The following is a 13,023-nucleotide window of genomic DNA, read 5'->3' as shown; positions in this document are numbered from 1 at the left end:
ACACTCTATTCAGGGGTGAGTGAGGGATTCAAACCCAACATGTAGGCTGGCTCCAGAGCTGCATGGACAGTCTACTCTACCACATGCCGCTATGGAAAAGTTTGAGTATTAGTTGACATGTGGATAATTGTAAGAAAATGTGATCTTTATAGTTGTTCAGATACACTTCTTTTCTCCCTCTCCCTTTCTTTTTTTCTTTTTCATAAAACACTACTGCAAAACAGTGATGCAAATTGTCCCTCAGTATCCATGGGGATTGGTTCCAGGACGCCCCATAGATAGCCATATCCATGGATACTTAAGTCTCTGTTATAAAATAGTGTAACATTTTCATATAACATAAGTACATCCTCCCATATACTTTAGATGACGTCCCATATATATATCTCTAGATGACCTAGTAAAATGTAAATGCTGTGTAAATAGTGTTATACAGTACTGCTTAGGAGATAACAATAAGAATGATGTCTGTATATATTCAGTACAGGAACATTTTTTTTTCCAAAATTTTTTGATCCTTAGTTGGTTGAATCTGCAGATGCATAACCCACAGACATGGAGGGCCAACAGTGTTCCAGGTTGTATGGAAGCATTTTCCTTTTGCTGTTGCCGCAAAACTAATAACTATATATTAGTTATATAATAATTTTCTTCTTCATTTATTTAACCACCTTCTCACATTTGTGCTTTCTTTTCTTTTGTACCTCTGTCCTTGTCCCTGTCTCTAGGTGGCAGTGGGAGACATCGTGAAGGTCCTCAATGGACAGTATCTTCCAGCAGACATGGTCCTGTTCTCCTCCAGGTGGGGTGTGCTCGTGGGCACATTTTTTTGGAAATGAATGTTAGCAACAATTAAATATAAAAAAAACAACTGTAGAACTCTTGAGCCATCTTTTCTGTTCTACCCTGTGGGTTACCAGAGTTACCATCCCATTCTTACCATCCTGTTCTCCTGTTACAAGTTAGTACTATTCTAGCTAACTATAGTTTGAGACCTTGAAGCATTTTGGATTTCAGAATTTTGGATTAGGGATGCAGAATTGTTACAGTCACACAAACATTCCCAATTCTAAAACACTCTAAACTCAGAAAATCTGAAAATCCCAAATATTTTGGATAAAAGATACTCAACCTGTGTTTTTGTCAATTGCCTTCTCTTGCCTTGACCCTTGGTTTTGTTTCTGCCATTTGTCTTTTTAGGCTTTTTCTGAAAAAAATTTTAATAGGTTTTGACTTCTTCCTGGCCATCCTGGGGCATTCTCCTTATTAATAGGTACACTGATGCAATGGCAGTGGAGTGATACATCCTAACATCCAGGTGGCACTTATCAGTTTCCTGGTGGGTCAGACAGACAGATTGCAGTCTGCCCTGCAGAACCCAGTGCTGCCCTTGAACAGGTGTTCACAGAAACACAGGCATTGTCTCAGTATGGACATGACCTACAGATGATACTTGCTCTTTGTTCATCCACAGTTCTCACCCTATCTGCTCAAGGGTCATTACAATGTTCTCTAGGTAGATTTATGCTAGAAAGAGACCATCACTCAGTGATAAACACCATGGGACAATGCACCTCTTGGCTTGATGAATAAAAGTGCAGAGCAAAGATCAAGGAAATGCAGTGGTGGTTCCAGCACTTAGAAGGCTGAAGAAGGAGGGTCCCTTGAGTCTAGGAGTTTGAGAGCAGCCAGGGCAACACAATGAGACTATCATTTTTTATTTCTTTTTCTTTTAGTATATTGCAAAGAAAGTCAAAGTCAGAATAAGAATAAACTTCCATTCCTGATTTTAAGATTGAATTATTATAAGTTTAAGGACTGTTACTTTCTATATTTATAGGCTGCTGGACTCATAGATGCTTATGCGGTTTGCATTTTCTTTCTTTTTTCTATTATTTTTAAATTTTTACTTTTACAGACTGCGTTTTGATTCATTGTACACAAATGGGGTACAACTTTTTATTTTTACGGTTGTACACAATGTAGATTCAAACCGTTCGTGTAATCGTACATGTACATTGGGTAATGATGTTTGTCTCATTCCACCATCTTTCATACCCCCGCCCCCTCCCCCCTCTCATTTCCCTCAGTGTAATCCAAAGTTCCTCCATTCTTCTCTTCCCCCCTCCCTCCAACCCATGCATTTTCTTTGATAGCAAATAATGTTCCTAGTATTGGATTTGATCATTCTGTTTTTTTTTTTTTTTTTTTTTTTTTGGGTGATGCTGGGGATTTAATCCAGGTCCTTGTACATGCGAGGCAAGTACTGTACCAACTGCACTATATCCCCAGCCCTGGATTTGATCATTCTTTAGGTTCTAAGCCTCAGCATTTATTTACTACTAGAGATAAAATATTTAAAAATAAGACCTGAGCCGTACGGAGGTAGAAAAACACTGTCAATGGGGGATTCATGTTATGCCTTATTCATAGAAAACACAGAAACTTTTTAGACATGCTAAAGCCTTAATCACTTGGTAGTTTGGGGTAGGAGTGTTGTCTGTGACCCTCAGATGACTTAATTTTAATATGGGATGATTCGTCTGAGCTGATGTCCTGTCTTCAGGATGCTCCATGTGCCTGAGTGTCCACTTTGTGCTGAGTAGCCTGCTCAACACAGTCTCTCATTTAACCTTTCCAACTGCCCTTGATATCCTTCATTTATACTTGAGAAAACCGAGACACAGAGAGATCAAACCATTTACCAAAGCCATGTAGCTCCTCGAGATAGCACTAGGGGATTTGAATTTAGCTAGTGAGTTGTAGACAGTCCATTCTCTTAACCACTAACTATGCCAACTAACCTAAAATAAAAGGTTAGAAGTAGGAGTTTGTATCTACTATACTTATTTTCATTCTTTGGGTTCTGTCCTTAAAACTAGGTGTTAGATTAAACTGTTGCCTTTCAACCTAGTAGAAAGTGCAGGGAAGCAAAAAGGTTTGAGTTTATACCTTAATTCCCTAACTTCTGCAACTGTCATTTTTCTCAAACGAAGTATTTATTCTGGCCACTTCTTTTTGGTCAGGTGTAGGCCCAGCCTCAGCCTTTAGATTTCTCTAGTCCAGTGGTTGGGTCTTACTTGGAACATCATGTATTTTTGATAGGACACCCCTCCCTTCTCATTCACTCTGTCATTTCTGTCGCTTGAGGCTAGGGGGTCATTATGTGGGGCCTGCAAGGGTGTATTTCTTGGGCAAACAACTTTGTATTGCTGTTGAGCCCCAAAGATGAGAATGTGTCTTCCTTTATCACCAATCACTACTACTAACATGGTTGTTTATAACAGTGTATTTTGAAGGACCCATCAGCAGACATGCTTTCCATAATAGAGAATTGATGAGCTCTATGAATCTAGGGAGAGGATGTTACTAAATGTGCCCCCCCACCACCTTTTTTTTTCTCTCCTTAGTGAACCTCAGGCAATGTGTTATGTCGAAACAGCTAATCTAGATGGGGAGACGAACCTTAAAATACGTCAGGTAAAGTCACATTTATGACTCATGTTATAGAGGTTCAAGTTGCAATATGGTCCCAAATGTACCAGTCATTGTCTTTTGTGGAGAAGTTGTTTAGCCACCAAAGGATAGGCCCAAATCCTCATGGAATCTATGGAAATAATGAGTCTTTAATTATGAGGGGAACTTTTTGAGAGGGACCCAGAAAAAGTGGACTTCATCCAACTATATGTCACAAAGGGTATCATGTTTTCCTTTAGTATCTTACTGGCTTCTCTGCCTGTGATACTAAAGAGAGGGGAGTCCTCAGCCAGGTTGAGCCAGGCGATGGAAAGGGCAGCAACACTGGTGGACGAACAGAGTAGACTAGCCCTGGGTATCTCAATTTACATGGTGTCGGAATTGAGATTATAATTCTGGAGAGCGGTATATTAGACCCCAAATTCCCAAGCCTTAAATAAAATTATTCTCACTATACATTTTATTCTAACATGAGAAATAATCTTTAATGTTTAAAATGTTAACATTTTGACACTTAAAATTTTTCTGCTGCCTAAAGTTGAATTCAATAATTCTGTCTACAGATATTTGCTTTAGACAATTTCTTTTCTGTTTGGAGTAAATGAAGTTTGTTATACTGTGCTGTTTTTTTTAAATGTATGTTTGGAAATGTTCAGAATAAAATGTTTTAAAAATCAAAAAAGAATTAACAAGTGCTTGGTAGTGTAAAATATTGAAGGGATTCTTTATTCTATTTTTAGTATTAGGACTGCTTTCTGTAAGTCATTTGGATATGTTATTACTTAAGCATGGATGTTTCCAGCGTAGTGGTGGAATCTTCATCTTCTGCTACACTGAAATATTTTGCATGAGATTGTTGTGGCAAAAGCTGTCAGATGCCAGTAAGGATCTTGAGGGGCTGATATTTGCTGTGTTCAATAAGTGCATTGTAGATGGCTGGTTATATCTCTATGATTGACAGAATGCTGAATGTTGTCCTTTAAAAATGGAAAAGAGTGTTCAATTTTCTCTTTTGACTTAAATTTTAGGGTTTGACTCAAACTGCTGACATGAAGACAAGGGAGGTGTTGATGAAATTGACGGGAACCATAGAATGTGAGGGGCCTAATCGTCACCTCTATGACTTCACTGGAAACTTGCACTTAGATGGGCAAAGGTGTCAATCTTCTTTTACTTAATTTTTTTTTCTTTTTTAAAATAATGTGGAATGCAGTCTGCAAAAATAAAAAAAAATGATAAAAAAGTCATGTGACTAAGAATTACTGAAGTTTTGGAAAAGATGTTTGTTTCCTAGTTTCATAATTAAACGGTGAGATTTCTTCATATTTAGCTTAGTTCTGAGAAACTGAGCTTTTTTCCTTGAAACACCATTTCAATGTCAATTTAAAACCTCCCCTCTATTTAAATAAAGATGTGATTTTTGACAAGGGCCTCAAATGAGGTTCACAGCAGGGGCCTGTTCTTCCTGTGTCCCTGTGACCTGCTGAGCAGAAGAAAAGGGTTTTAGCTATTCAAACAGTGCAGAAAAACAGGAGAGATAGCTGACTTGTATAAAAGTCAATAAACTTGTATGAGAAATGTGTACTTTTTTTGTTTTTTTGGCTAGCTCTCTTCTAAATAGTATTTGTTTGTATTTTATCATTTTTAATTTTGCAGTGCTGTGGGTCACACCTAGGGCTTCCCACATCCTAAGCAAGTGCTCTCTTGCTCTAGACCTGAGCCAGGACCCCAGCCCTTTTGTTTTTGGAAAGTGGAATGAAATAAATGGTTACTCTTCCTCTAGAGTATTCAGTGGTGGGTTGTCTATATCCTGTTGTCCTTGTCCTGTGGTATTTGTTTTATTGTCTGGAAGTGATCTTGGTCATGACGTTGGGGTGCAGTCTCTATCTGCTGCCCATCCTTTATCTGCATGCTCCTTATCAGTGCCTCTACAGCCTGTCAGGTGTTCACTTTTATTTCAAATAGACCCCTAATGGGGAAGGACCTGTTCATAGGGATCAACCCAAAACAGATAACTAAGTGCACTTGTTTGTTGATTGTTATTTAATATGCATAGCCAGTGTACCCACCCCCATTTTGAATTTCTAAATTATCACTCATGTCTTACTTGTTCATTATGTCATCTTTGACAAATTTGGTATGATAGTTTTACTGCTTTTTTTTTTTTTTCTTATTATAGTCTGTGAAGTAAATTGGGTTTTCCAAATGAATAAGCTTTTGGTTATTATTTTAGCTCTTTCTTTTCTAGGTGTTTTATTTCATGACAGGATTGTAAGAGACACAGTTCCCTTTAACACTTCATAGAAAAAAACAGCCTTTTCTCTATAGTGATGAGTGAATAACATGGACATTTTTGTGAGTCTTTTTTTGGTAGATTAAGCCAAAGATAACATTTATTGATCAAATTTGACTGAAGGGAGCATTTGCTTTATTATGGGTTTATATTTAAGGGGAAAACTCAAGCTTGTCTGTCAGACTATCATTAAATATCAATATTATTTCTTACTTTTAGCCCTGTTGCCCTTGGGCCTGACCAGATCTTATTAAGAGGTACACAACTTAGAAATACTCAGTGGGTCTTTGGCGTAGTTGTTTATACCGGACACGACACCAAACTCATGCAGGTAAAATGTTTCTATGCTGAAAAACAATACCAGTTTTGGTTTGTTTTTGTTTTTATTATTTTCCCCTTTCTTTTTGTTTTCATTGAGTGGAAAATTTGAATATTGCATTTAGGAAACTCAAATTTGTCTTTGATTCTAAATTAGGAAAGAGAGTGCCTTAGGTAGTTTCTTCTGATTTTTATCTTAACAGATATTTGTTACTTCTTGCCTGAAACACATATGGTCTTCGTTTTCTATATTTAAGAGGGATAAATGATTCTAACTTACATTGTCTTCTGAACTTAAGTGGGATTAGCTTTAACTTTTTTTATTTCTCAACTTCTCTTTACCCCAACTAATTAGATTTCATAGCAAATTTTTATTTAGCTGAATTAAAGAACATAGGTTTAGTCTTCATATACCAAAGAAAAATACTCATTTAAAAATATTTTGCTCTTTTCGTTGTTAATTAAAAGAAAAAAACCTCATTGGTGAATTTATAGCCCAAATTATATTATGACACATTTGGTCAGGCAGATTTTGAAATTCTATATCAGTTAGTGTCCCTCTGTGTCATTTTTTACATTCCTTTGGTATCACTTGGGATTACTTTTTTGCTAATGGTAGCTGTTAATGAGAATTGACTTTTCCTCTTGTTTGCCTTTTTGTGTAACTTCTAGAGCACACATTTGGCTATGTTTCTTCATTACAAAAAATATTTGGTTAACACCGTGCACCAAGTCTTACGTTAGGCCCTATATATACAATTGTCAAAGGCCTAGTTTTACCCTCTGGGAACCAGGTAGAATAAGGAGTAGTATGGAATTACAAAAGGAAATGTAATTGTTGTAAAATGTGTCGCTACAAAATCCCACAGTTGTATATCAAAGGATTGTACGGCCCAGGTTTCAGGTGTCAGTTGACTGAGTACTGTCAATTGAATAATCCCTAGGCAGAAGCATGTTTTAAATAATGCATTGGAGGAGGGGAGACTGGTGTGTTGATCCACTGTTTGAGGTCAGATGATGGGATGAGAGCATTAAATATCAGAATGATAGACCCGGGGCCACACCGGCTCATTAATGCAGCGAAGACTGGGAAAGGAATTAGGATTAGAAAGGTGGAGAGACTCAACGAAGTTGAAGAACATTGTTGGAACTGTTGACTGACAGGTGGCTAAGTGTGTAGGATACTCATCTTCGAGTCTTTGATGCTGAGTGTTTTAATTCCTGGGACTGAATCATGGGAGTAGGAAGCTCAAGCTAGAGCTGTAGACGGTCACTCACTGCTGAGCAGTAAGGGACTGAGAGGCTAAATTAATGGGTCATGGCTGTGATTTTGAAGGTAGGATGACAGCAAGGTTGGGACAGAATGGAATTCCATGAGCCAGTTGCTGAAGCCCTCAGTGAGAGAGGAGAAGCGGGAGGTCAGTGGACCTGCTGCGGGGAGGGGCAGAAGATAGAGCAGCCAAGTGGCACGAATTTTACAAATGAATTTTTTAACATGGCATTAGAGGAATTAAGATCCAGAAGCAATGCAAGGTTTTAAATATACATACAGTAAACTCTCTCCAGATGCCAAGGGATGGGAATCTTTACTGAAGCATCTACACTTCTGGGGAGGCCTTAGTGAAGGCTTGTCCTCCACTGGGTAAGTCCAGGAGCAGGAGGAGATTTTGTGAAGCAGAAGGAGGACTTAGGGCAGTTTTGTCACAGAAGGGTAGGACCCCAGGCACAGTGGAATGCTTGCAGAGATTGTTGGACTCCATGGCAGGTAGGAAAAATAAATAGTCCGTGACTGCTGAAAGACACCTCTTGGTGGCTCAAGATTGTTTGGCATATCTGAGATGTGTCCTGTTTACCCCTCCTGCTCGGCCCTCATCCATTCACAGAGGCTGATTAGAATGCTTTCTGAGCAGTCTGTAGGCAACATCTTTAACTTGATGAGTAGCTGACTGCTGTGCCATCTAGAGAGTAGCATTGAACTTCTGCAGTCCAGTGACAGTGATCCTGGGGAGCACTGGGAACTCCACTAACTGAGATCACTATTCCTGTTGTTTTATGATGAAGTGACAAAGAGATCATGGGTGGCAGTTTAGTTTTCAGCTTATGCATATCAAATATTCAAGCACTCTCCAGGTTTCCTTGAGTACTGGGTTACTTTGTAGGGTGTGATACTGTTTTCTAGATCTTACATTGGTGATACAGCTTTATAGCAAAAGTCTAACTGTTATTTGTACTTTGAAACATTCTTACCATCTCTTGAGCTAGCAAGGTGTCCTCCAGGTGAGACCATGCTGTTTGTAGCCCATGAGTGGAAGAAGCACTTTCCTTTTCCTTCCATGTGACAGACTTCTTGGCAGGGCTTATTGCTCAAGTGCAGAATGATGGAAAGCCCCAGAAACATCTGTACTCATTTCACTGTGCCTTTAGGGTTGAAGCAACAAGTAAAAATAATGAGCTTTTTAAAAGAAATATGATATCACACACATAGCTGGAATCCGTTCTGTGTGTGTAATAACATTTTTTGTCTATAGTTGTGCTACTTGACCACAGAAAAGAAACTCAATTTCTTTAGGGTTCTTTTTTTTTTGTTGTTGTTGTTGCCTTTAAACTCTTCACTCAGTGTGTTCTACTGTTCAGGGTTCCCTCTGCTGATGCTTAGTGTAGTTCCATGTAGAAATCTTTCAATGTACCATTTTTGTTGGTTGACTTAATCAGAAAGAGAGAGAGATTATCACATTAATTACAGCAAAAATAAGTATAGATAAATCATGCATTGCTCTAAACAATTCACATATATTAACTCATTTTTCTTCAATATAAGGAAGGGAACCATCACTATTCTCATTTCATAGATGAGGAAACTGAGACACACTTGTCTAAATACTTAACCCAAGCTTAGAGATGGAGTAGGGATTTAAATTCAGGCAGGCAAACTCTGAAGTCATTGTTTCAACTAGTATTCTGCTGCCAGCTTTCTTTAGAAGAAATAAAATGTGTAAAATTCACATCTGATTTCAGCTTTTTCAAAATCTAACATTTTGACCTGTTTCAACTTGCAACTCCATTGCATCAAAGTAGCAGTGTTCTTTAAGAATTTTATAGAAGAACTTGTAATTCCATTAGGAATTAAACATTAAAAGTTTATCATTGCAAGAAGAGATGTTCAGGGTTTGGGGGTGAATGGGCAGGGCTTGGCTTTTCACAAAGTGCAGGTGTTGAAGCCTGAGGTTTTGGGGTCATTTCTGTTGTGTTGGATGAAAGATAAATTTTCCTAACCCTGTTAACTAGCTGGGGTTCAACCACTAGAAAAGATCAGAAGTCAGTAACTAATGGGGTCGTAGAAATGAGGTTAATTGTAGTTTTTTCCTTCCTGTTCATTCAATGAATGTTTATTAAAAATGATAAGATCATATTTAGTTTTTAAAAGATTGGGATAAACAGTCTTGGAATGGGTCTGCTGGCTCTTGCTGGACGACCAGATGTGGATGTGTTGTCCCTGTTGACCTTTATATGGTATTTGATTGATGATAAGATGGCCTTTACTAATGGATTTCCATTTAGATTCTAAAGGAATTTTTTGAAGTCTGTAAAGGACAAATAATTGAGAGAGCTAAAGAGAAAGAGGGGGAAAAAGTATAAATAGAGGAAATGCTGCAGTGTTATTTAGATTCCTAGAGGACTTCACTTTTCAAAATCCCAAGTATAGCAATTCCCCAACTGCCTCACCCCCAAAGAAAACTGTGGTGATGACAGTACAGTATTTCTAGGTTCAGTAGTAGAATCTAGATAAATTTCATCATGGCCTGAGAGTCTCTCTGGAGCTTAGGAGTGATTGAATTCTTGGTTTCCATTGTGACTTCACTTGTATTCTTTCCGAGATGTTTTTCCATCCTAACTCTTTCGATGCTCAGAGAAATTGAGGATATAGAGGACAGTGCTGACTTAAGTTTGATGTAAGGCACCATTTCTGCTTCAGTTAGTGCCTTCCTGGCTTCCCATCACCCAGTCTCTGCAAATCAGTGTGGCCTGTGGAAAGCCAGGGCTGAAACTCATGGAAGGAGATTTGCAGACTGAAGCTCCCACACCCTCTTTGCACCATCCAGTTCCTGCCTTCCGATTTAATGCAGAAATTGCCTCACCTCCAGGAATGGATTATCATAATTAATTCCCACCTAGATTTTTCTTTCCTCAGTGTCTCCTCAGCCCTTTGTTGTATTATTGTATTTCCTGTTTCAGCTTAACAGATTTCCACAGATTTAGTGACTTACAGCACGCAAAGTTGCTATGTTGCAGTTCTGTAGGTGAGAAGTTGGATATAGGTCTCACTGTACTAGAACTCAAGATGTGGGCTCTTCTTCTTTGCAGGCCCTGGAGGGTTCCTACCCCTTACATTTCAGCCTTTGGAGGTGCCTGTACTCTTTGACTTGTGACTCCTTCCCTCCAGCTTCTAAGGCAGCAATATTGTATCACTCTGACCATTTCTCTGTAGTCACCACTCACTTTGATCAGGAAAGGCTCTCCCTTCTGAAGACCCTTGTGGTTAGATTGGGTACATTTAATTAATTCAGGACACTCACCATCTCAAAGACCTTAATCATATGGGCAGAGTCCCCTTTGGTATGTAACATAACATATACATGTCCAAGGATTAGGATGAGGGCACCATGGGGGGCATTATTTTGCACACAACAGCTACTTTCAGAAATCATCAAATAAAATGACTACAACCTGCATAACTGTCTTGCTTAGGGTGTTTTATTGACTTTTTCACTGGAGAGAGGATTTAGTCTCAAAATTTTCACCTAAAATGAAATGATCCTTGACTCCAGTTTTAATAAATCTTCCCACACTCACCTCCCAACACTGTCCCTGGCTCTAGCTCGACTGGTTTCTCCACCAATAGTGAGACTCTCCCTTCTGTTTTACCTTCCTGTCTTGCTTATGATTCAGGTTTCTTCTGCCCGTAAGGCCCTTTCTAACTTTTCCTTCTCATTTCTTGTTCACAGTTCCCCAAGTGAACCTTTATTCATCCATTTATTTTGACACCTATTAATGTTTTATTTTGCATTATCAATGTATATGTCTTTGCATATGTCTTTTCTTTCCTACATTTTTATCTAATGGAGGGAAAATGTACACTTTAAAAATGTCTCTCTGTATATTTATTGTGGAGCTGTGTTATTACTTTGAAGGTGTTCTCTAGATTTTTATGGTATAGACTCTCTAAGTTTCTCTTGAATTAGCAGTATTCTGATTTCTTTTAAACTGGACTTAAATTATTTAGAGTCTGTTGTGTTCCATGATAATGGAAGTGGCATTTCATGCTAAGATGTAATCATTAAGAGTGCAGAATGAATCATGTGGAGTTGGAATATGTTCTTTATACTGGTCAGATATCTTCTTAAAAGTAGCTATAAATTCAAGCACATGATATGCTTTCAAATTTCATTGGTAATTGGAAATTTATTTGAAAAAGAAATTGTCTTTTATTTTTCAGTTGTTGAATTTGGTTGTCTTACTTTGTTTTTTCTTGCCCCTAAGTCTGTTGTGTGATTCTTATTGAATTTAATGCTGTTTTTACAGAATTCCACCAAAGCACCTCTCAAGAGATCAAATGTTGAGAAAGTAACCAATGTGCAGATCCTGGTGTTGTTTGGCATCCTCTTGGTCATGGCCTTGGTGAGCTCAGTGGGGGCCCTGTACTGGAACGGGTCTCATGGTGCAAAGAATTGGTACATCAAGAAGATGGGTAAGTGTTGGGGTGGGTTGCTTGTTGAAATAGGACAAAAACACCCTTGGAAAGCCCTAACAGACATGGTCAATGTTTGTTGACTGTGTCATCCCCTGTTTCCTCTGGCCCACCTGATGAAGTGAAGATGGGCACATCTGGGGTTCATTTTATACTCAAATGATTATTTTCAACAATTTAAAAGTTTATTTTCTTCATAGTTTCTCTAGGGAGTACAATGTACATCTTGACTTATTGTAATTCATTTTGGATTAATACCAACTTAATTGTAGTAAATAACAAAATGTCATGCCTAATACACCTTTGTTTCTTCCCCTTCTTGTGCTATTATTATTGCAGCTATCTGTTATCAACCCACAATACAGTGTTATAATTATTGCTTTATATAACCTCATGTCTCTTAAAGAAGCTAAAAGGAAAAGAAAAAAATAATTTTATGGAGTTGTTTTATATTAACTTACTTGCTTACCATTTCAGATACACTTCTTATGGATTAGTTATCAGCTGGTATTTCTTTATGTACCTTTGTACTTTCATATATATTCCATCTGTATATAACACCAACAATGCAATTCTATGATGAAATTTTATTTTTTAAAATCCAGAATAAATCATAAATATATGTAATTATAATCTTTTGGAACTACCTGTATAGTTTCCTTTACTGTCATTCACTGTTTCTTTATATGGATTTAATTACTGACATGTGTTATTTTTTTCATCCTAGAGAACCTCATTAAATATTTCCTTGAAGGTAGATTGATTGGCAACAAATTACATCAATTTTTATTTTAGAATGCCTTAGTTTCTTTTTTCTTGAAGGATAGTTTTGCTGGATATAGGATTCTTATAGAAATCCGATTGACATTTTTTCTTCTTCTGATACTTTGTGACTTCTCATTGCCTCTGGCTTCCATTGAACTGATGAGAAGTCTGTTGTTGATCATATTTGTGTGTGTGTCATGTTTGTGTGTATGATGTGAGTCTCTTTCTTCTGTTGCTTTTAAGATTTTGCCTTCTGTTTTCAATAGTTGTGTGTTTATTCCATTGTTTAACTTTGTTAAGCTTTTTAGAAGTGCAGATTAACTTTTTTCTTTAAATTTGGAAAGTTTTCAGATATTATTAAAATATTGCTTCTGTCACATTCTCAGTCCTCTTTTCTGCTACCACCATTATGTGTATGTTGATA

At 37.6% G+C, this 13,023-nt stretch overlaps 1 protein-coding gene across 1 annotated transcript in view; it reads left to right on the top strand.

The window, feature by feature from the left end:
• Window positions 1-13,023, top strand: part of Atp8a2 (ATPase phospholipid transporting 8A2) — a 651,599-nt gene that overhangs the window by 169,169 nt on the left and 469,407 nt on the right. Inside the window, exons 7-11 of the mRNA XM_047553899.1 lie at window positions 729-802; window positions 3,411-3,480; window positions 4,506-4,633; window positions 5,990-6,101; window positions 11,669-11,834. Coding sequence (XP_047409855.1) covers window positions 729-802; window positions 3,411-3,480; window positions 4,506-4,633; window positions 5,990-6,101; window positions 11,669-11,834 — 550 coding nt within the window. The remainder of the gene's footprint in view (window positions 1-728; window positions 803-3,410; window positions 3,481-4,505; window positions 4,634-5,989; window positions 6,102-11,668; window positions 11,835-13,023) is intronic.

Source organism: Sciurus carolinensis, chromosome 5 (assembly GCF_902686445.1).
Source record: "Sciurus carolinensis chromosome 5, mSciCar1.2, whole genome shotgun sequence".
Lineage (NCBI taxonomy): Eukaryota > Metazoa > Chordata > Mammalia > Rodentia > Sciuridae > Sciurus > Sciurus carolinensis.
Note: the sequence above shows the minus strand (reverse complement) of the source record. Positions and strands in the feature narration are given on the sequence as shown.